We start from the raw sequence: 24,904 nt of genomic DNA, 5'->3' as shown, positions 1-24,904 counted from the left end.
CGAGGTGTACACCGCAGGATAAACGGTTACGACGACCCGGGACCCTCTGAACCGAGTGGTTTTGCCGTCAAATGGCACCACAGATAGTGGTTATGGCCAGAGCCAGTACGCTCCTTAGTGGCGTTAAACCCTTGAGATATGAATCAATAGGATATGATCGATAGGGCACAAAGCCCTCTGTTAGCTAAGGTGGATTCAAATTTATCCTCTTAGGCAAATATCCATCCCATGTCTACAAGGTTCCCTTGGACGAAGCAACCCATGGCTGCCGACAAGGATCATTCTGTCAGGTTGGGTCGACTACCTCCTCTGACTAAGTAGACCAGGGACCACGATGGCCCGGGACGACGGAACCATGGGATCTTGATCGGGCCCATCATCCATTCCCCCACCATCCGCTTTTAATGTTAGGTGGTGAAATTTCCTATTTTAAATATCAAACTTTTCCAAACTTCTCAAATTCACAAATCCAAATCCAGTTCTCAGATTCCAAACCTATGCTGCTATTATATGCCAGATAACATGTATTTATACGTATCTGATTGACGACTAGCCTTAATTGAAAGTTCTCTCTCGTGATCGGGAGGGGTAATTAACTATAGGGGCTTGCGCCTATAGGAAACCAGAACGCAGATCATAAAGTCCTCGCAAAATGAGGGCGAAATCTCTGGGTAGTGTCTTATCTACAAACACATCTGCCTTCCAAAATTTACCCCGGAACTTAGTTCGTTAAAACTCTCTCGCCGAATAAAAAGAAAAGAAAAGCAGCGGGCGGAGGCCGGGGCCGAATTTTCGGAGCCCACATCAACTTATTAAGTAACTCTTGTTTGGCTTGTCCTATAGTGCTTTTTTCACTCATTCGTTAACTAACACAATGAGCAAGAATACTATTTAGGCTCAACTACTTGATTCTCAACAAATCGAGCATAAGCAAAACTTTGTTCATTTGTATTCACCTCGTTAAGATATATATTATAAACATTAAGAATATATATATATATAGAGGGTTAAAATAATGCAAAAATTAAACCATTTTGTAGTGGTCGTGTATGGTTTTATGTGTTTCCCTTATATGTTGAGTTTTATTCTTTCTTATTTTTCTTTTTTATTCAAAACAATAAAAATAGAAGCATAATATTAAGTTAACTGTTTCAAAGATGAGGATGCTCAGGTGGATGAGTAGTTTTACTCTTAGAGACAGGATGCAGAATGAGCATATACATGAAAAGGTTGGAGTAGCTCCAATAGAAGATAAGATTAGAGAGTCCCTTAGATGGTTTGGTCACTTAAAACGGCGGCCTTCCGATGACTCGATTAGGAAGTAAATATATTAGATTTGACTTATATTAATAAAGGTAGAGGTAGACCTAAAAAAACTTGGTTAGAAAATATTAGAAATGACCTTTCCTTATTTGATTTAGATGAGAATTTGACTTTTAACAAGACACAATGAAGAAAAATGATACATGTAGTCGACCCCACAGTGGGATAAAGGCTTGTTGTTGTTTTATTCAAAACAATAAAATCTCTTTAGTAATTATATGCTTATTTCTATGTGCTTATGTTCACAAGCAAATCAAACTATAATGAATTGAATACAAGTAGAGAAATATCAACCACTGACGAAAAAAATTAACGAGCCAAACTCGAACAAATCTTTATTCATTTATGCACGAGCTCATTTATCCCCCTAGCTCTGTCTCATTAGATACAAGGTAAAACTAGTCCAAGATAATTGCAAAAAAGCTCAACTTCAAAACAAGTTTTACAAAATAATGACTACAAGCAAAGATAAGAGTTTACACAAGCTTGACTCCAAGTCCCAAAAAACAAGAAAAATGATCTAAGAAACTTATTCAGAAATCAATGATCGTTCAATAAATCAAGCTCCTCCCCTTTAAGCCTCATTCTCGTGATTGAAAGTTTAGGTGTAGTTTTCCTTGAGGTATATTAGGTTTGATTAACCAATTTTTTTCTTGATGTTTAGATCAAGTTTTATTTACATATGAAGTCGAGACTTTCTATAGGTGCAAGCCTTCATATAATTAATTACCTCTACAACTCACGAGAGAGCACTTATGATTTAGGAGGTTGATTTGGCTCATGTTTAGCATTAAGGTTTGAGGTTTATTTATGAGGAATGCTTAGGGTAATGGGGGTAGGCCTGATCAAGATCACTTGATTATGTCATCTCGAGGATACCAATGGATCTAATTTGCCAATGCTTGATTGCTTTGAACCATAATGTAGGGATTCTAATTAGCAACACTGGGTTTCCTTATCATAGGTATCCCAAGTAGATAGAAGTGAAAATGTAATGTCAAAAAATATATGCTTTTGAGATTGATGTTGGCTTGTTTACCAACAAAGGGTTGGTCATACTAGTTTCACTACAACAACAACAACAACAACAACAACAATTATCTAGCTTTTATCCCATTATGTGGGGTCGGTTATATGAATCATTTTTCTCCATTGTGCCCTAGTAAGAATTAAATTTTCATTTATATCTAATAAAGAAATGTCATTTTTAATATTCTCTAACTAAGTCTTCTTAGGTCTACATCTACCTTAACATAAGCCAAATCTAATACATCTACTCTCCTAATTGGGTCTTCGGCCGACCGTCATTTTATGTGACCAAACTATCTAAGGTGACTCTCTATAATCTTATCTGCCATTGGAGCTACTCTAACCTTTTCACGAATATGCTCATTTTGTATCCTATCTCTAAGAGTAAAGCTACTCATCCACCTAAGCATCCTCATTTCTATAACACTTAACTTGGTATTATGTTTCTTTTAATGGCCAACATTATGCGCCATAAAGCATTGCATGTCTCGCCACCATCTTATAGAATTTCCTCTTAAGTTTGAGGGGATACTTTTCTATCACAGAACAAGTCCGATGCATTCCTCCCTTCAGCCATTCAATTTGAATTCTACTAATAATATCCACATTTATTTCACCATCACTCTGGTCATACTAGTTTCACTAAATAGCTTAAAAGCATAAAGCATGTTCACTTGTGCTTCTGAGTTTTGGGGCATGACCGATAAGAGCTTGGATACATGGCATGATCATTTTTTAGTCATGAATTTGTGTTTTGACTTGAAGAAGCGTGTCATGACCTTGTGATTTTTTATCTGTGCAATCTGATACCACATAGTGGGATAAAGGCTTGATGTTGTTAGTTGTTTTGTAGTCTTAGTTGTTGGAATTTGATTTTGGTTTGTAGGCTTGTTAGTATAGGAGTTGGCCTATGTTTAGGTTGGGTTGGAGCTTATATCCACAAAAGGGCCTAAGTCTTGATTTAATAGCTTGTTGGCTTTTATCAACCTAAATTAATCGGGGTGGGCTTGCATCTATTGGAAACCCCATGAATGAGACTTACAATGTCGAGGATGAGAAAAGGGCAATAATGAGTCTTACAATCTTATCCTATAGATAAGATAGCATAATAATTTAGTTTGGGTTTTCAGTGTAGCTTATTTTTAATGCATACATTGAAGTAATAACTCATCACAGATCATTGCATATCTACATGGTCAATTGAGTGAATGAGTCTTGTGAATGGATAATTTGATTCCTATCAAATTTTATTATTATTTTTTTCTTTGGTGCAAAAATGTTCTAACTTCAAATTCCAATGATGTTAAGACTTTAGCTCTTCTATTCAATGTGATGGCGGATGTCTTTGGAAAGAACTCTCAGCCTGCAACTCCTGTGGATGCATCAGAGATAAGAGACCTGATAGACTTCATGTAAGGCAAAATACCATCAAAGTGCTTAACTTTTTCATAATTATGGCATCCAAAATAGTTAAAATATTTTTGTCTCACAGGCACCATGCAGTTATGTATGAGGGGCAAGGAGGACCAGTTCAAACTAGTAGCAAACCTAAGCCAGAGATTTTGACATTGTGTGGTAAAGTTATGGAACTCCTCAGACCAGATGTCCAGCATCTCTTCACTCACCTACAGACTGATCCAAACTCCTCCATCTATGCAGCTACTCACCCAAAACTGGCTCACAATCCTACATGAGAAGATATCCCCTTTATCTATTTATAATAGGGTCAAGCCATAAGCTGAATGGGGAAGCTCTATATATGTAGTTTTGATGTCATATACTGTGTTTGATATAGTAGCTTTAGGTCTCTTTAGGAGGTCATAATGTGTTGTAATGTGCTATAATAAGTTTGTATGGTTGATCCATGAGATGTAAATAATTAAAAGATTTATTCTAAGTTTTATTTTTTTTAGATCATTTCAGTGGGGGAAATTTTGAAATGATGAGGTAGATTTGGTAAGGGGGATGCATTAATGGTATTTTGAAATTTGGAAGGTTAAAGAGAGAGGTGTTGTTCATAATAAGATTTGTATATCATGTAAACTTATATTATTTCTTTCTAATTTGATATAATATTATAAGAACACATTTGATTGCTTGTGTTTGAGGTTGATTTTTTCATATAATTTACATGTTTTCTACATTTGTTAGTATCAAGTGACAATTAAAATTTTGTTTTGAATACTTTTTTTAATGCTTTGATTTTTTTCAAATTGCAATAATAATTTTTATTTAGTCGTTATTTTTTTGTTTGCTTTCAAAAAAATTTTAACTAGAAAATTATTTTCTACAATAACTTTAAAATGTTATTTTTAGTACAACAATTTTATAAAAGAATAAAAAAGTTATTCCAAATAAAATCTGATAAATGAAAGGAGCAGTTGCTTTAAATATAGAGATTTTTCTGCAGCAATAACTATTTCTATCATTTGTGGAAATTTAATTTGCATGCAAATAGATTTTAACTTGGGAGATCAAATATTTCTAAAAAAAATGTTTTGTTCAGTGTTGGTGGGCTTTTTTTTTTTTTTTAATTTATTTAAAATAAAATACATCTTATATTTACTTGATGTTATTTAAATATTAAATTGGCTTATAAAATAATATATAAAACAAGTTATGTAGATAAATATTTAAATATATAAATATTTAATGAAATGACTAAACGTCCTTAATTTAGTCCTCTTAGTATTATGCTTTCAATTGAGAACTCAAAGAACTTAAATTGATCAATCAACCAAAAAAGCCTCATTTAATGTCTTTTATATTGATACTCTATGCATCATATATTAATGGAAATCTTATTTTTATTTTAATATAAAAATTATTCAAATTTTGAAATAAATTAAATTGAAAAAAAAAAACAAGCAGACTTTTTTTTTTAAATAAATATAATATTTCAGCTGTAGAAAATAAAGTAAATTAATAAAGAAAAATAGGGGCTTTACAAGTTTGACTAACAATTTTTTATTAAGGGATCATTTAATTTGCTGAAAAAAGAATATAAAATCTTTCAAATGCAAAAATTTGATGAAAAAAAAATTAGTTTAATGAAAAGGAAATACAATATAAAATTTAATAAATCAATTTTATCTCTGCCTATTTCATTTTTTTTATATATTTTGCACTCCCAATTTTGACCAATTTTTTTTTCTTCACTGCAAACTAATTGCATTGTTGTCTGTCAGTCACGGCAAATTATTGCATCCGGTCACCTGACAGAGAGATCCGTTCGGATCTCTCTCTGTCTACAGTAAAAGCACAGGTACTGTAGCATACCTGCGCTTTACATGCGCTTTACTGTAGACAGAGAGAGATCCCTCTATCAGGTGACCAGCCCACCAGCACATTGCATTCCTTTTAGTCTGCATTTTTTTAAATCAAACTAAAGAGCCCCTAACTTAAAAAAGATTGTAAAAAAATCATTTTCATTATTACAAAAAAAACTAAATAATTAAAAAACAAGATAGAAAAACATCCTACCAGATGCTGACATTGCATAAATGATTGCTGGTACTGCCATATTACTTCTCTCTCACTCTAGCTTCTCTCTCTCTCTCTCTCTCTCACTCACTCTCTCTCTCTCTAAGGATTTGATAAACAATCATAATTTTTACATCAAGAAATTTGCATATACAGCAAAACATGACTGATTTATAAATGAAATGGATAATTTACCTCACAAATGCTGCAGTGTTATGCTTCAAAGATACCTTCACAAGACTTCCCATCTCATTATTTACTAAAGAAAGAGAACCAAACAGGTGATTATCATCTTGCAGTCCTTGAGTGCTTTATAAGCCAGTCCATGACAACATCTATGTTGATTGACTCTTTGCATGAGATCATGTAGCAGCAAACCTCCCTGTCCTTTATAAGCTCAAGGCCCCTGGATCACAAAACCCGTCAGAATACTGTTATGTTGTCGAGCATTTAGTCGCAGTGTCTTTGTGCGAAGATTGGATGCAGAACGTCGTCCAGAGACTAACCAGAATGCGCGATGTCAACGATACTGAACCGCGGTACCGAGCATATGGGTGACGAGATACATTCTGGTTGGTCTTCGAAAGACGTTCGGCGTCCGCACAGAATAATTAATCCAACTTTGGAGGCTTCACCTTTTATGTTATATTCATAGGATTTATAATTCTTCACAATCAAAATATAATCAAATTGATAGTGATGGCTATAGAATTCAATCATCAATTCGATGAATCTTTATAAAATTATTGTGTTTTGTGTATTATTTTTTTTTTCTTTTTATGTTCTATTTCGACAGCCTAATTTTGGATTGTAAAGCATATAGCTACATCACACAGAGATCTAAAAGATGAAATTCAAAACAAAAAAAAAAAGTTTCAGAAACTGGGAATTTTATCCGAGGAATTATTAAACTTACATTGCGGGTATAAAGAGACGAGGCCAAAAAAGTTCATACTTACATCTGCTCAACTACTGCCTGCTTAGAAAGAGCTTCTGATTTGTCAATCTTATTACCAAGAAGAAGAAGAGGAATTCCACTAAGTGAAGGTTTGATCAGCAGCTCATGAAGTTCGCTTCTGGCTATGGGAATGCTATCTCGATCAGCAGCATCGACCACATATCTGCCAGTTGCAGCAGTGTAAGCAAAAGCAAGAATCTGAAATCTCATACCAACCGTATTAACCAAATTTATTGATAGATTAAAAGATTGCAGGCCAGTTCTTAAAGTCAGTGAAGCAAATTTGTTCTTCTTACATGCAACAACAACAACATCAAGTCTTAGTCCCACTGCATAGGGTCGATTACATGAATCTTTTTTCTCCATTGTGTCCTGTTAAAAGTAAAATGCTCGTTTAAATCTAATAAGGAAAGATTATTTCTAATATTCTCTAACGAAGTATTTTAAGGTCTACCTCTATCTTTCTTAACATAAGTCAAAATCTAATATCTCTACTTTCCTAACCATGTCATCGGAAGGCCGCCGTTTTATGTGACCAAATCATCTAAGGCGACTCTCTCTAATATTATCTTCAAATGTGCTCATACATGGGTAAAATAAAATATGCTTTGATTATTGTTAAGACATATTTCCATTGCCTGTTGCTGAACATTGGATCATGAGATGGAAAATACAACTGTGGTTTCATTCACAATTTTTAACTTCTGTCAAAATTTGATCGCAAATATCCTCATGTAGAAAAGGCTGAGGATGACTGTATCGGGTTTTGGATCAGTATCAGGGTACCTTGCTCCAAAATAAAGGATTTTACTGATTTGTTATGTATATATTGCAAGTTACTTGATACTTGTCGAGGTCATCAAGTTCATTGCACATCCTTATAGTTTTTGCAATCATCTCGAGTCACCAAATTGCGTTGGATTTTATTATCATTTTATGAATGAATTTGCAAGAGTTTAGCATATCAACTAATAAGTTCTGTGTGATTTGCAATAAATTTGATATCATCATCTACTAATATTTTATCCAAATTGAAATGATAATTTCCCAATATTCTATTAGAAATATTATGTTATTGTTCAAATGAAATTCTTTATTGCTCATTTATCTTAGTATTATTCAATTTCGAGTTATGTTCATATTCAATATTCTCCACAAATTCATTTAGCATTTGATCGTTTATTATTTAATGACTTATGGATTTATTTCATTGATTCGAGTATGATTTAATGCTTTAAGTTATGTTCCATATGGTCCAAATCAAGCCATATGTTTAGTCTAAGTCCTTTTCATTTTGAGATAAAATTTTGGCATCCTCCCGACGTCTCCCACGTTTATGAAAAACTACACGAAACCGGACCGTCCCACCATGCTAAGAAAAGTGTGAATGGTAGGTGTTCGTAGAACCGTGCCACCATGCCAAGAAAGGCATGTATAGGGCCTTCAAAAATACATGTTTGAAAACGGAGTTGTTTCCCTGCATATGAGTACTTATTTGTACCTCCACATCGTTGTAGACATCGCACTGGGTTCCTATCCCACCACGCTAAAAAAAGCGTGTATGAGCAATTTTCCTGTGCGCTGCAAACATCAAAAATGGGGCGGGAGGATGCCAAAATTTTCAAATAGTATTTTTGGAGGCCCCATACACAACTTTCTTGGCGTGGTGGGAATGAAGACTGGCTGTGGTGTCCACGGACATCTATCATACACACTTTTCTTAGCGTGGTGGGAATGCTCAATTTCCTGTAATTTCCCCTAAATGGGGGATATGCCGGGAGAATGCCGAATTTTTTTTTTTGAAAATAACAAAGACTTGGACTAAACAGATGATTTGATTTGAACCACAGGGAACGGAGCTTAAAGCACTAAATTATACTCAAATCAATAAAATGGATTCATAAGTCATTAAATAATAAACGAGCAAATGCTAAACGAACTTGTGGAGAATACTGAATATGAATCTAACTCGAAGTTGAACAACCCAACAAACGAGGGGGTGGGGGGAGACCGAAGAAAGAAGAAGAGTCTTTTTTGCTACACCAGGATCAGCAGCTTCCAATGAAGACAATGGGTCGAGCAGGAAAAAGTAGGAGGATTGGGCGGGGAAAATGGGGTTCGAACCCATGACTTCTGGCGTGACAGACCAGCACTCTAACCAACTGAGCTATTTCCCCCTTTCGTCACTACTGTTGATTCAAAAAGTAACCTACAGGTTCGATTACCTTTTTCACTAGCAAAAAGTAGTTGTACAATACAATGCCATTCTTGGTACTTTTTTCTTTGATTTGAGTAGTATGACAGTATAAACAAACGGTTCTGCTAGCTTAGACTAGGGGCTCCGCGCTCTCCTCTATCAACTATCAGTTAGTTTTGAGTTGGCGCGTAGCGCGACTTCAGTTGACAAAAGTGAACAATATAGCGCTAGCGCCCGCCAAGGTTTAAAATTGCGTAAATAAGCCTTGAGGCGGTTTTCGTCCGTGAGGCGATGCGTAAGCCTCGAGGCGGTCTGAGGCGTAAGCCTCACGGATGCAGAATTGCGTAAATTAAAATTTAAGGATTTTAGCATGTATTTGTAAGCATATAGGTTTAAATGAGCTTCGCCTCTAGTTCGCCTTTCAATTCTAACAGGAAGCCCTAATCCTATACGCGAATACACGACTCAATGCGGACGCCTCATCCGCTTTTTTAATGATTAAGTGGGTATAAGGAAGACCATTTGGATGAGGCGTACGCCTCACCCATAATTGCGCAATTGAGGCGCGCCTCGCATAGGGTGAGGCGTACGCCTCAATCAGTGTCGAAATTGCATGCGCCTTGAGGCGCTTTTGGACAGAATTGCGCAGAGGCACGCCTCTTATTGTGCAATTTTAAACAGAGGCGCCCGCTAAGTTCTTTCTAGTGTTCGCGTTCTAATCTAAAAAAAATGCATACCCATTTGAACAATAAACATAATATTTTCAATGGAATATTGGGAAATTGTTATTTCAATGGGATAAAAATATTAGTAGATGATGATATCAAGTTCATTACAAATCACAAAGAACTTGCAAGTTGATATGCTAAACTTTTGCCAATTCATTCACAAAAATGATTACAAAATCCAATGCAATTTGGCAACTCGAGATGATGGCAAAGATTACAAGGATGTGCAATGAACATGACGACTTCGACAAGTATCAAATAACTTGCAAGATATACAGAATGGAACATAGCGTCATTCAACATGCTATTTTTTTCTGCTAGGCTGTGTTCCCTCAAAACCTCTATATGACTGTTAGCCCTTAAAAATGGAACATAGCATTATTCAACATGCTCCCCAAAATCTAATCATTTTACTTCTGAGTAAAATAAATTTCAAAGTTCAGATTTATGCTCTACAGGAAGAACATCAGTCAGCTTCGTCAGACTTACATGATTGCAGATACTCCACGACAGTACCGTTCCCACATGGTGCGGAACCTCTGTTGTCCTCCAAGATCCCAGAGCTTTATGGTCACATTACCCTTTGTAACTTTGCGCATATTGAAACCCACCTATTTCAGAGACAAAAATCAGTTTTACTAGCTTCAGAAAACACCAAATAGAAAAGTTTTAAAACCCTTAATTTCCTGAGGTAATGGCACATACTGTTGGAATCATGTCTTCACTGTATCCACCTGTCTGGAAACATAAAATAGAACTCAGTTCATGTAAGTTACAGCAAAATACATCAATACCAAAAATCAAACTCAAGTCAACTCACAGAAATAGAATTGACAAGCGAAGTTTTTCCAGCATTCTGAAGTCCAATAAGTGAGAGTTCCATTTCCTGCTTGAAGAACAAGCTGCGGAATGTCCTAATTAGAACTAGAAAAAGATATTTAACCATTAATTGGTATGGAGCAAGAATCAACTCTGGATATTAAAATTAAAGAGCCAATTCCTTTTCTGCTAAGAAAACAAGTTGATATTTCCTAACTTATAGAAAAAAGCAGATATAAATCGGCATTCACTTATTTGTTAAAGTTCAATTTGGATATGCATCAAGAACCACTGGTTCCTTAACCATTAACAGGACAACTGCAGCCTCAAAGAGCGTTCATCACCAAGGCAAGACCATGTTTTTCCCTACTGTTCATGCTATGGGGAATTGTCTACAACCTGCAGCTTTTGCAACCTCCATGCACCCCCGAATGGAGCCCAGCAAACTTGGATGTGGTCATAAAAAATTACATCAAAAAACCCCTCTAAGGTAGACATCTTAAGACCGACTACAACATAGCAAAGACAGAAAATAAATAATTTATCCAGTGAAGGATATACAAGACCACATAAAAAACATAATGAAATATTAAATATTTAAAGACTAGCATATCCGAGAGATATTTCAAAGTTATCTAGATAAACATAGGTATCTTATTTGAATCTAACGCTTTTAATTTATGTCTTCTTCAAAACTAAATAAACTTCACTTTTCTAGATCAATATACAAGATAAATTATTATTTTACTCATTGTGCCCTTCTACAAAAATAAAAGCTACCTTAACACTTTAATAATTTCTAGTTATTAATCCACATGAATTGAGTAAATGAAGTGGCCATGATCAACAGTGAATGTTGATTAAACATGTTAATCAAAATTCTATCACAAAAGAGCATAATTGACAATCATACAGTATGAAGCAATCTCCTAATCAACATGCCATTGAACTTGATTTTGTTGTGTGCATGGCTGAGAGGGTAAACCAGGAAATGAGGTCAGGTCTGATTATAAATCTAGCTTTTAAGTGATGTAAATTTTGGCTAAAAAGTAAACCATGAGATAGAAAGAGTTCAATGTAAGATAAAAATCTTTCAAAAATAATAACAAAAGGTTCAAGCTTTTTTATTTAATCAGAAATTCAAAACCAAATAAAACAGATATAAAATTAACCCTTGCAAGGCACAGAACTCTTTTAACCCTTAAAATTAACCCTTGCACATCGGATTAGGGGACGAAGTGATTAAGGGATTTGAATTTAATTAATCCTTAAAATTGCAATCCATAAACCCACTCCCTAACATTAATACCAAATACATCTCAGAATTCAGTGCAAGTAACAATTCAGTCCTAATTCAATCTTCATACAAAAAAGAATCTATCTTCTAGTTCATGAATTGGTTGGCTCCGTCCCCTCGCTTTGCGGAAAAGCAAATAGATCAAGTGCGTAAAAAAACAAAGCTAAAAAAATGAAATCAAAACCTCACCGCTCGCTCCTCACAAGGATGTCCTCATATAACAATAAAAAGGAACAGGAACCTAAACCAATGAGCAAGAGCTCCTTTACTAGCGGCAATCTCAAACCCACAACTCTAACAAGATCAATTGCTCCCTACCAGATAACAGTAACGCATTAGAAAGCGAAGGCGGGTGGAGGAGATTACCTTCGAAGCCAATTTAGAAACGAGTCCCAAATACCCATCTTGGCGGCCGAGACGATGAGAAATATTTTGGAAACCCTAGCTGAAAGCAAGCTATCCAATGGGGCTCGAAATGAGAGAGAGAGAAAGAATGGAAGCCGACAGAAACTTGAGAACTAGAGAAGTGACGAGACCCCATGTATTTCTTTTATACAGCATAGAAGTTCATTGTGACGGCCACTTCGAGAAAAGCGTAATTATTCAGTACAGAAATTGTATTAAAATTTTTAAAGTTGTCCAAAAAAAAAATTGTCCCAAATAAAATCTAAATACTCTGTTATTGAAAAAATAATTTTGTTATTTTTATTATAAAAGTTTTAAAATATATATTTAGAAAGTAGAAATTGAGTGAGTGTAAAGTAGGTGAAATTATTCTTTGTAGATATTTAAAGTATGTGAAATTATTCTCGGTAGATACAGAGGCTCTTTGGAGGTAAATTAGAATGCGTCATATCCCCCTCTTGTTGTGTATAGCGGTTGTGTATTGATTGACATGGTGTATTTTGATTCGCCTACAAAATGTCTGATGTCAGAACATAATAATTTCTCGTAAAGTATAATAGGGGTGCAATCGAGTCAACCTGACTCGCGAGATGACTTCGGCTTGACTTGGTAACAAGCTTGACAACTCATCGAGCTCGAACATCCCTCGATGATTTGGCGGAGGCGGGAAAATGAATTGTTCAAATCTTGCCAACGGGAAAATGAAATGGCAAACATTAACGCTTGAGCTGGATGTTGAGTTGCTAACAACTGATGCTGGCGACGACGGCGATTGGCGCTAGCGAAGACGACGCGAACGATGGCGACAATGCGATGCTGGAGCGATGACGAATGACGCTAGCAGCAACGACGCGGACGCTGGGGACGACAATGTGGATGCTGTCACGATGGACGCAATACGAGCAGCTCGAATTGTCACTCGATGAGCTTTTTTCCACTCTCGAGCTCGACTCGACTCGTTCGCACCCATAAAATAGAGTGAATACAATGGTTTTAAAATTGTTAGTGTTTGATTGGATGAAAAATAAATACAAAATAAGTATAGTAAATCAAGTGTATTCCATTCTAATTTATTTTTTGAGAAAAATCGTTCTAGTCCAGTTTTAAGTGAAACTTGTTTACACCACTTTAAAGCTTTCTTAACCGCCATTGACGGCTATTGTCACCTCGTTATCAGCCGCCACCATCGCCTTCCAGTCATCGGCCACCACTTTCGCTGCCCACCGCCACCCCGCCCAGCAGTCCACCGTCGCGTCGCCCAATAGTCCACCGTCATGTCACAGTCATTGTCACCTCCCACCGCCACCGTCAGCCTTCAACGTCGGCCATTTTCGACCACCCCGGACACAACATTTTTACAATTTAAACCAAACAAATAAAAAGTCATGCATTCATTTTACACTCATCCAAATAACTCTAAAGTATTATTTTTACACCACATTCGTTTTACACTGTATTCATTTTTCAGACAACCAAATAGCCTCTAAATGAAATTAAGCTATTCCAATCAGAACCTAAGAATTCATTTTAAATGACTGTTCATAAAACAGCTTGTGAAGTTGTAAGCTATTGTAGAGAATGCTGTGATGTTGTTGTAAATAAATCATATATTTTCTTTGGAAAATAATAATTATTTTTGCGCTACATCTGTATGGGATCAAATTATATTAATACTCTCATATGTATTGAGCAAAATAAAAATTATTTATATATACAAATTTTTTTTTTTAATGAACACAGTAATAGACTATTATTTCTACATATTTTTACTTGAATGTTTTTAGCAAATATTTTATAAAAATTCAATGTTGAAGCGCTATAGTTTTTTTTATTAAAATATACCATTATATTTTAAAATAAATTAAAAATAATTAGACTTATTGAAAATTTACCTCATAATGAATTTATTTGTTGTGAAGAAAAATAACACATTTTATGTGACTATTTATGATTAAATTATAACGTTAAAAAATATTTCTGTCCAAAAAATTCAAATAATAACAGTAACAAAAATAAGAAAATAATGATCTGATCATAAACCTCCTTCAACTAGCACAACATATGAACAATACATCTAGAAAAGTTTGAGTTTAAAGTGATTTCTAATTCATCTCATTCATTAATATATATATATGTGATTTTATTCTCCTAATTGTATCATCTCCTCAACACATTCGCTATTTCGGAGCCTCATAATTTGGTTACTCTTATTTGTGATCTAATAATGACCAACCAATTCGATACTTATACGTTAATGAAGGTATATATGATTAATCAGTATCTAAAACATAGTGTTTTGGATCATCTCGAGAAGGATAACGACGTATGTAATTATGTAATGACATTATAGCTAGCACTATTTGTACTTTTTTCTTGAATGAATATGTTGGCATATCATACTGTTTTATCCACTTATTCTTTCAAACACCAAATGATCTCGTAATCATACCTCGTAATGAAGAGTGACGCTTGTTAAATAATTATTGTCTCTCACGTACCAATTGGCTTTCTCTTTGAAAATAAAAAAAATATAATTGTTTGTATATTAAACTGACTTCAGAACCACCCTTTGCATCGGACACCCAACATCCACAAGATAATATTTTACGTATTTCAAAATATACACCGTTTTAACAAATAGTTTACTATTATTAACCTTCTTATTATAAACAACTAGCAAGAAGGTGGCATAAGAAAGTTATTTTATCTATAACAGTATCAAACTTGAATATGTTGATGCTATGTGCACTTCATTCCCGCTCTAACATAGTAAAAGAAAAACATATATTGAAGTCACACACTGTCATAATATTCTTTCTTGGTGAACCACATCATCCGATGTATGCCATCTTCTAGCTATTTGGAACTCGAGCATTTACATGTGTTCCATCAATCACTCTATTATAATTATAAATGAGATATATTTAATAGCAGGGAATGTCCAGATAATATTAAAGTTCTATTGGTAGTTTTTATTTTATTTTATTTTATTTGAAGAAGCTAAAAGATGGTGGGTTTGATGACAAAGAGAAAAGTTCCAAGGCAATAACTCCTAGATTAAGTGATGAATTTGTAAGTACTTTTAGAGATTGGTTAGTTTGTTTATTAGCACGATGCCAGATGCAGGGGGGCATTCATAAGACTTGATATGTCACCAAAAATTGCCTTGATATGACATGAATCTTGATGCAAATCTGAATTGGAAACTTTCAGAATTAATTTCTGGACCATCCAAACTCTGATTTCAACAAGCTTATAGTCAAATTGAATATCTTAAGTATACAAACCCAATGACACCAAATCCATTTTAACCTGATCCCAAATAAGCTCAAATCAAAGGACCAAAGCCTATTTAAAAGCTTCAAAATATTAATTGGATGACCAAATGGTATCCGAATAAGACATGCTGATAAGCGAATTCAGCAGCTTGACGAGACGAATCCAACTAGCCCAAGATAGCCAAATGTTGATATCATTAAGACACGTAAATACTTTATAATCGAGGGAATCAATATGGGTCATTCAATTGAACACTCCAGAATTGCCCTAAATCGTCTTCATATTTACTAAGCATGTGACTCCCAAAAAATTATAAATAGACCCCATTTCTTCACATGAAGGGCAATCAGAATCTTGAAGAATCTTGGAATTCCACCTCAGCACCACCGCTGACAAATTCGTGCCATCTGACTACCACTGTTGAACCTTTGGTCAGCTATCATCGTCGGATCTCCAAATGGAAGCCACTAACGAGCATGTCTTCTACCACTGCCATCCGCCGACTAGGGTCCCTCCGATCATTGAATTTACAACATTAACCATATATACTAATCAAATTATCAATATTACAAAAGAAAAATGTTACAGATTTTTTAGGGGACTTGAAGACGAGTTATAGACATCTATTGGTGCCTATAAGAATCATAGAATTTTTAGAACTTGTTGAAAGATTATGGTTGGTGGAAAATGATTTTGTTATTCCTCATTCAGATAAGGCATGAGCGGGAATTGAGCATAGGGAGAGGTGATTATGGGTAATTTTAGTGAAAAGAAAAGCAAGTTTAATGAATTTAAGACATGATCAAGTGAATATCAAACCATGGTGTGTTCATTGTAAAAAACAAGACATCCATGTTAATGTTATTTGATAACAAACCAATACTTCCGATATGAGCAACAAGAATATAAGATAATAGATTGTTCCCATATTGGAGTTGGAGGAAGATTAAAATTTAGAGTAGAGCAGGCAAGATAAGCATACATATAGAGTAATGTAGGATTGAAGATATCTGTTGAAGCTATAGATTTGAAAAATAAGGTCTGGACCGGTCGGTTCGACTAACAATGAACCGGTTGTTGGCCTATTCGGTCCTCCTGAAAAACTGATCCAAATCAAATCGGTGGGAATCAGTTTGAACCGTTGGTTCAACTCATAGTATATTTAAATAATTTAATATAAAATATTTTATTAAAATATTAAATTAATTTAAATATAACATGTTTTACCTAATAATATTCATAAATATAACTATTATGTATTATTAAACACTAACAAGCCATACCCACATATATATATTATAGGTGTAAATTATACCTAAATACATAACAAATTAACAAATATTTATATATATTTGTATCTAAATTAAATTTTTATTAAATATAAATATTATATAATTATATTCATTATTTCAATTTAATTAAATTATTTAATAGTTTAATTATATTGAAAGATAATATGTGATAATCTGTTGAAAAGTATAATTTTTTTTTTTTAGGGACATTTAGGCCATTAAAGGCAAACTCACACACACAACGCATACACATAGACTCGAATCCTGAACCTCTTAGTTGGAAGCCTAAGCTCTCAACCAATAGGCCAAGGAGAGTTGTGTAAGTATAAATTTTAAGTTCATAGAATTATGAGGTTTAAGATTAAAATATTATATTATTATGTTCATTTTATTAATCTTAATAATAATATTATCTATTACGTCATTTGTTTCGACGTACCTCAATCGATTTAATAATATTATTAGTAAATCTCTTCTTTTTCCGGTTCATTAGCCAATTCTATTTTCACAAGTGATTGAGGGTTCTATGAATAGGAGCATGAAGTAGGACAGAAGAAAGAAGCACGAACAGAGATCTACCTTCTGCAATAAGAACACTAACACAACTAAGAGTATAATACAATTTAAGCCAATAAGAAATGAGAGAAATACCTAAGAAGTTTAATGTTATAGTTCTCCATCCATAATGAGAGAAGTACCTGAAGTCAGCTATTACAGAGGGTGAGATACTATATTTTACGTAGCTTGAGACAAAAGGTGGTAAAAGAACTGAAGAACACACATTGATGAGAAGTTAATAGATGCAAGGTTGTATATAAAAATTTAAATATATAAATAAAAAATAATTAAGTTTTATGTCTATAAATCCCATTTGGATAAACACCTCAAATCTGACGTAGAACGTTGTCCGGAGATCAACTAGAATGCGTCATGTCAACGGTATCGAGCCGCGGTACAGAATGATACCAAACATAGAGGTGACATGACATATTATGGTTGATCTTCAGACGGCATTCGACATTCGCATATAATAATTAATCCAAACAAGGGGTGTAAACGAGTCGAGTCGAGCTCGAGCCAGGGGCTGTTCGAGTCGAGCTCGATTGTCTAATACCGAGCTCGAGCTCGAACTCGAGTCGAGCTCAAAATCCAAGCTCAAGCTGGACTCGTCTTCATGTCGAGCGTCTCGTCGAGCTCAGTCCGAGCTCCGCTTTCGAACTCGTTGTCGCGTCCGTCTTCTTCCCGAACTTCGGTGATGTCATCCCTCATCCCTGTCTAGATCCTCTTCCCAACCACCGCCGGTTCGCCGTTGAAATCCTTCGTCCCGAGCTCATCATCACGTCTGCCTTCTTCTCGAACTCAGGCGATGTCGTCCTGAGGACTCGAGCTAGCAGTCAAAAAATGAAGGGTGTCGTCATCCAGATCTTCTTCGTCATCTTCCCGAATTCCAGCGACGTCGTCCTGACGCCTATTCAGTGGATTATGATTTTGATTTCCTGCTCAACTCATAGTCGAAAATGATGGGCGATTTGGATTTCCTGCTCGCAAGATCGTCGAGGTCCCGCGTCCCAAATCCTTAGATTTGAATTTCCCGCTCGCCTGCTCCGTGGATTTAGATTTCTCTCCCGCAAGCTCCGTCGTCAAGCTGCTCGTCGAGCTGACTAGTCGAGTACGAGGCTTGTTTGAGCTAGAGCTCGATAAGCCTTCAAGCTCGACTCGCGAGCTCGATAAGCTCAACTCGTGCTACCGAGTCTAGTCCGAGCCAGCTCATGAGTCAGCTTGACTCGGTTGCACCCCTAATCCAAGCCTAAAGACTAAACCAACAAGCAATGTCAGCTTCGTAAATAAAAATGAAAAAGTTTTTTCAGGCTTCCTCCCACGTAAGCAATCCGGGTGCTCTCCCTTAATACTTTTCCATCATCCGATGAACACTACACAGATACATCTCAGCCGTTCCCCCCTCAGTCTGATAAGACGCACTAGAAAATATATATAAAGATATTTATTTGATTATTTCTTTATTTTTAGCATCGATCCTTCCAATTCCGCCTTTTAAAATCTCCCCCGCTTGAACCATTTCTTTTCCTTGGTTCAAAGCCCGAATCTTTTATCTAATCTTTCTCTACTCGGTGCAGTCCACATTCCTCAATGGCTACTGCCGAGGAGGAGAACAAGGCTGCTTCCCATCCTGCTTACTACGAGGTAATCGAAATCATCTAAAAATCGGAACTTTTACTCCATTTTCTAATCTCTACTCAAATCAAGTAAAAAAATTAATCTTTTTTCCTTGCAACAGATGATACTAGGCGCCATTACGGAGCTGGGCGAGAAAGATGGGTCCAGCAAACTGGCGATTTCAAAACAAATTGAGGCCACTTACGGGGACCGCCTACCGGAAGACCACTCTGCTGTGCTTTCCGAATCGCTTGCCAAACTGAAGGAGTCCGGCAAGCTTTTGTTCGTCAACAACAACTATTTGAAGCCCGATACCGACGCTCAGCCACGGCGCGGTAGAGGTCGCCCTCCGAAGCCTAAACCAGATGTTCCTGAAGGGCCTGAGCTTCAATCGACGAAGCAGCGCAGTTTGCCTGCAAAGGAAAATAAACCAGTTTCTGCTTCTAGTGGGAAGAAGCGAGGTAGGCCGCCAAAGGGTTCGAATACCAATGGCGATTCTGCGCCGGAGATTGCTGGGATAACGCCGACGGGGCCCAAACGTGGACGGGGACGACCGCCCAAGGTGAGTTCGTCGACGGAGGTATCTGTGGAGTGAGATTAGGTCGCATGAGGAGGTGATGTGGAAGGTGGTAAAGGGTGAATGATGATATAATGGTTCTGTGCTATGGTAGAAATGCTAATGAAAGTTTGTGTTCTTAGTCATTTTTGGGTGTTGTCTTAAGCTATCTTTTGTAAAATGCGCTGATGAGGTTACTGTTAGCTGAAAAGTACTGACTTGATGGTATTGTTGGTGTCTTTTACTTTTTTGTTGATCTGTTTGTTACAGCCATCGATCCACCTTTTTGATTCGAAGTTGGAACTATTCTGTCTATGAGGCTAGTAAGTCCAGATATGTTGACTAATATGCCGATGAGAAAAAAAGAAGTAAAAAAGATAGTGTTTTTTTGTTCTATATTTTGGAGATGATGTGTGATTGATTGAGAATCAGAACCTTCACTATTACTTTTCATGACAAAAGACAAGTGTCTATATTCAATGAGCTATTGATAAACATTAAGGGATTGTTTGGTAGCAGGATTTGAGTGAAATCCAGCCGAATGGCCTAAAATATAAAAGCAAATCTCAAGTCAAATGAAAGTTGCCATAGATAGAAAATTCCGCCTTTTTGTGCTCGGATTTGGATTTCCGAAATCCTATTTTTTGCCTGATTTATGAAATTCATTGGCTCAAGAGGAAGAGTCTGCTTGTTAAATTTGCTCTATAGCCAAATAATCATATGAGATTTAATAGAATTTATCATGAATTTTATTAAACAATTTTTAGAATTTAGGCCCCTAAGTATTTTCGAAATCTGGATTTAGCATATTTATGAAATCTTAAATCAAAACTTGGTGCTACCAAAAAACCTCTAAGGTAGTTCTTAATATTTGGAAAATCTTTTTTTTTTGTTTGGTATTCTTTTACTTTGTATGCATGCCTATTGATCAGCATCTTTCTGATTTGTTGGGGATTTTCCTTGACCCTATATATTATGACCTCAGTTCTTAAATGTTCTAAATTGTCCTTAAGGTTAGATCAACTTATCTTATCTGATTGCCACAGTCAATCTGAATATTTAATATGTGGTGTTAGTATGTTTCAGCCCAATGCCAATTTAGTTATTTGAAACTCAATGAATAGTTTTTTTGTTGTATTTCCTTATTGATTTAGTAATGATAATCAAGTTGGATTTTCTATGTGCATTGCTGTTAATTGTAGAAACAATGAGAATTATGCCTTTCAAATTCTAAATATAGTAATGCCATACTTCACATATGCTTACTCTAAATTTAATAATTTATATCATCAATTCTTTGTTATAGATGATTTGATGAATTTTTTACTGCTTATGATATCCAGATTTAAGTTGTTTCATAATTTTTTTTCAAGTGGTGCTGCAGTTGAACAAGTACTTATCATGAAGGTTGATGATGTAGTTTATTTTTGTTGATTGTTTTTTTTTTTTAATTATTGAAACTTTCAATTTGTTGTTTGTGTTAAATAAGGTGGTTGAAGGCTATGTATTAATTTGACTGGGTTAAATGTATCTTGCATTAGGGCATCTTCAACTGAACTAAATTTCATTCGCCTATCAACTATTTAGTTGTTGCAAGTCTCCTGTTGAACTTAAAAAGGAACTCATTTTGTGTTTTTTCTCTGATGTGAGCATTGCGATGTTAATATTGGTGTCATATTGTTCGATTTGCCGTTTGTTTGGACGGTTGTGGCTAATGCAAACTAGAGAATGCTGTTCGGTTGAAGATAGCCTTAATTGTTGCAAGGGCATGCTCATGTGACCATCTGGTGTCGATCTTCTTATTCAGTATGTATGCTTAATAAAAGACCATTTTCATTGGTTTGCCTTAATTGCATTTAGATTGTTTTCAGTTATTCCTTCCATAAAATTTAATAATCAAGACATATACTAATTTTATTTTTCTGTATTAAAATTGAAATTTATTGGTTTGCATGTTTATCTGTTTGTTGAGATTATATTTGAACATAATGGTGTTCTTATGTGAGAGCGTTCATTGTTTACCACTATCATGGCTGATGACAATTGAACTCTATCAGATGAGTAAAGCTTTATATGATTATTATTTTTGGATGATTTAACCTTGTTTTTCTTCTTAGAAGCCACTAGTTGGAGTTGGTTTCTTCAATTATGTTTATGAATTAATTAATTAAAGAATGACTTGTAATGGACTTTGATTTGATTACTGTTGACTATAAGACTTTCTCTGTTTCACTAATTGCTGCTCTACTAAGTGTTCTATGAAGCACTGTGAATATGTTGGAGCTGAGAAGCTAGTATTGTGCTGTTTATTGTGTATTGAATATAAGCCATGCATTGATCTGTTAAAGTTCATTTTATCATCTAAAGTAATATATCAAGATTGTCCTGTTCTTCTCTATATAATTTGTCTGTTGTATCATTTGTTTCATGTTACTTGATGAGAATATAAATTACAAGCAATACATACATGGTTAAGATATATAATAAAGTTGTGTTCATCTATCCTTCATTGTGCCCTTGCCCCAAAAGTGAAATTATTCTGTGCGGATATGGACACCGGCGAATCAGAACGTGTTATGTCATATGTTTGTTGTGCATCACGGATATGTACTGGGTGATGTGGCACGTTCTGATTCATCTTTGGATGGTCTGGTATCCGCACAGAATAATTTCTGGGCCCAAAGGGGATGAGGCAAAAAGGGGATGACTTTTTTCGTGGCAGGAGTGGCCGAATGATGTTGCAGTCAGTGCTAAGAGTTATACACTGTAGCAGAGGACTGGTTGAGTACAGTTGGGGCTATGTTTGCTTTTATATTCTGCCATTCCAGACCTTTTAAGGACTGTTTAGCCATATGCATCTTTTTATTCTCAATAAAAGGACAAAAAAAAAAAAAAAAAAAACATTTAAGTGTATGTGTTTCTGCATGTTTGGTCACTCAACATGATTATTTCTTACAGGTTTCATTTACCATCATATAATTGAACTAACATATATGGAAAACACCATCAAACTGCTCTTACATTGAATCTTTTTGTTATTATTTTTAGACTTTCGCAAGATTTATGTTGCAGCTTGCTTTTTAATAAGGAAATGTTGATTTATGTGCTTGCAGAACATAAACTATAGATATTAACGCAAACAAATTGATTCTATCTGCATAGGCAATGGATTTTTGAGCTCCAAGTTTGAAGATAATGGTAGGGGAAATCGAATTCAGGACAGAAGTTGTTTCTGAAAGGGTGATGTATGCTTATTCCCTTTTCAGTTCTTATATTGATTCTGGATGTTCTATTACATCTAACTGGCAAGATTTTTGTTTGCTTCTCTATGTTTTTATCATTGTATGTCTTCTTGTGTTGAATTTCTGAGTAGCACAAGCTTTTCTGATGGCCTTCTGACGACTTAATTAGGAGAGTAGATGAATTAGATTTAGTCTATGTTAAGAAAGATAAAGGTAGGCCGTAGGCTTAAAAAGATTGGGTTAGAAATATTAAATATGGTTTTTTATTAGATTTAAAAGATAATTTGACTCTTAATAAGACATAATGAAGATAAATGATTAAGGTAGTTGACCCTATGGGTGTAAATAAGTCTGAGTAGATTATTGACACTATCAAGCTCAGTTAGTTTAGCTCATACTAAGCTTGAACTTGAGGTCCTTTATTGAGCTTGAATTTGACTCGTTTATTAAGCTCAAAATTTTATTATATTAAGAATTAAGAAAAGGGTATATTAAACATTTTTTAATATATATTTTAAAATCGAGTTGCTTGATGAGTTAATGAGTCGAGTCAGATTGAACTCGAACTTGAGCTTGTTTAGTAAACGAGTTCGATTATAGACTCAAGCTCAAAATTGAAACTTGATAAACTCGACTTACGAGCTCATTAGCAAATTGAAATTGAGCCGGCTCGGCTCACACCCCTAGCTGACCCAATGTAGTGGGAATAAAGGCTTTATGTTGTTTTACATTTGCTTGCAACCCTATGCTTGGAACTTATTAAAACTGTTGAATTGTTTTTAGGAGTTTTTGTAGCAGTTATAATTCTGTGTTATTACAATTTCCTGTACTTGTAGAACATTATTGAAGCCCTCTACTCTTCAACCAAGGTTATTCAACTACGAGATCAAAATGTTTTTAAGAAATAGAAAATAAAATATGATATAAATTTATAATGTATAGAGAGAGATTATGAATATATAGGCGTTGCAATAACAAAGAAGCCATTGAAAACATGGTGAGTTGATGTTGTGCTGATTTACTAAGTACAGTTTAAAATGATTTTAATATATATATTATAAATTTTATCAATAAACCTCTTTATTCTAGATAATTTTTGTTTTCTTTTTTTAATTTTTAATTTTTTATATTTTTATCTAAAATAAAAATTTTCGGTATATTTAAAATATATTAATTTTATTTTTATTGAATGTTAAATGAATTGATTTATGTGGTGATGTTGATCAAAACTTTTAGGGGGGGCAATTGCCTAAAAACCCTTGTAATAACGACTAAAAAATAGATAGCGGGGCATAAATTACCTAAAAAATCCTACAATAAAATGTTTTGAGGGGGGCAATTGCCCCCCCTAGGCTCTTAGCAGATCCGCCCTTGCTTACAAATAGATTGATTTGTAAAAAAAAAAAGTGAAAAAATACATCAAACCAATGCTGCAACAACAACAACAACATCAAGTCTTTGTCCCACTATGTTCGGTCGGCTACATGAATCTTTTTTCTCTATTGCGTCTTATTAAAAGTCAAATTCTTGTTTAAATCTAATAAAAAAAATCATGTCTAATATTTTATAACCAAGTCTTTTTAGATCAATCTCTACCTTTCTTAACATAAGTTAAATCTAATACATCTACTTTCCTAACTGGGTCATCGGAAGACCGCCATTTTATGTGACCAAACCATATACGGCGACTCTATCTAATCTTATCGGAGCTACTCCAACCATTTCATGTATATGCTCATTTTGTATCCTATCTCTAAGAATAAAGCTACTCATCAACCTGAGCATCCTCATCTCTGCAACCCTTAACATATGTGATCAAACCAATATGCTAAATAATATAGAAAAAAAAAATCCTAAATATTCTTTAAGTTTCTCCTCTCTAATTTCGAAACACTTATGCATACCTGATGTGATTCCAATTCATCAAGCTAAAGTCGCCAATGAAGTTCGTTGTAAAAGAATGTTGTGTCTAATTAGAAGTTGGTCTAGAGGTTGTATCAAATACTTAGAAAAACTTGACTTTATATGATCATAATTATGGGAATTTGAGAAGTTTTTTCTAGGAAATATGCTTTCGAGTTATTTTCAGAGAAAGATACTGCGCTTTTTAATAAATAAAGT

At 34.9% G+C, this 24,904-nt stretch overlaps 3 protein-coding genes and 1 non-coding gene across 5 annotated transcripts in view; 2 read left to right on the top strand and 2 right to left on the bottom strand.

The window, feature by feature from the left end:
- Nucleotides 1-4,269, top strand: part of LOC110098158 (mediator of RNA polymerase II transcription subunit 23) — a gene marked incomplete at its 5' end in the record, with an annotated part of 70,997 nt that extends 66,728 nt beyond the window's left edge. Inside the window, 2 exon segments of the mRNA XM_020824891.1 lie at nucleotides 3,661-3,764; nucleotides 3,845-4,269. Coding sequence (XP_020680550.1) covers nucleotides 3,661-3,764; nucleotides 3,845-4,046 — 306 coding nt within the window.
- A 1,550-nt stretch (nucleotides 4,270-5,819) lies between these two features.
- Nucleotides 5,820-12,395, bottom strand: LOC110098161 (ADP-ribosylation factor-like protein 8c). 2 transcript variants are annotated; one of them, XM_020824894.2, is made up of 6 exons: nucleotides 12,201-12,395; nucleotides 10,539-10,620; nucleotides 10,424-10,456; nucleotides 10,208-10,329; nucleotides 6,795-6,956; nucleotides 5,820-6,241 (listed from the first exon to the last, which is right to left on the bottom strand). In XM_020824894.2, the coding sequence occupies exons 1-6, from the start codon at nucleotides 12,236-12,238 to the stop codon at nucleotides 6,124-6,126; spliced, it is 555 nt and encodes a 184-aa protein (XP_020680553.1). In that variant the 5' UTR covers nucleotides 12,239-12,395; the 3' UTR covers nucleotides 5,820-6,123. The 2 variants fall into 2 exon arrangements, with proteins under 2 accessions (XP_020680553.1, XP_020680554.1); XM_020824895.2 differs by having other exon boundaries at nucleotides 10,539-10,642; nucleotides 12,201-12,387.
- Nucleotides 8,897-8,970, bottom strand: TRNAD-GUC. The gene has a single exon. It is a non-coding gene; the product is annotated as a tRNA-Asp (tRNA).
- A 6,486-nt stretch (nucleotides 12,396-18,881) lies between the features above and the next one.
- On the top strand, nucleotides 18,882-19,889 carry LOC110098162 (HMG-Y-related protein A). The gene is made up of 2 exons (XM_020824897.2): nucleotides 18,882-19,012; nucleotides 19,107-19,889. Exons 1-2 carry the CDS (start codon nucleotides 18,959-18,961, stop codon nucleotides 19,578-19,580), a joined length of 528 nt encoding a protein of 175 aa, XP_020680556.1. The 5' UTR covers nucleotides 18,882-18,958; the 3' UTR covers nucleotides 19,581-19,889.
- Nucleotides 19,890-24,904: the final 5,015 nt, after the last annotated feature.

This window comes from Dendrobium catenatum, unplaced genomic scaffold, assembly GCF_001605985.2.
Source record: "Dendrobium catenatum unplaced genomic scaffold, ASM160598v2 fragScaff_scaffold_1238, whole genome shotgun sequence".
Taxonomy (NCBI): domain Eukaryota; kingdom Viridiplantae; phylum Streptophyta; class Magnoliopsida; order Asparagales; family Orchidaceae; genus Dendrobium; species Dendrobium catenatum.
The sequence above is the reverse complement of the archived record's forward strand: the minus strand, read 5'-3'. Positions and strand labels throughout refer to the sequence as shown.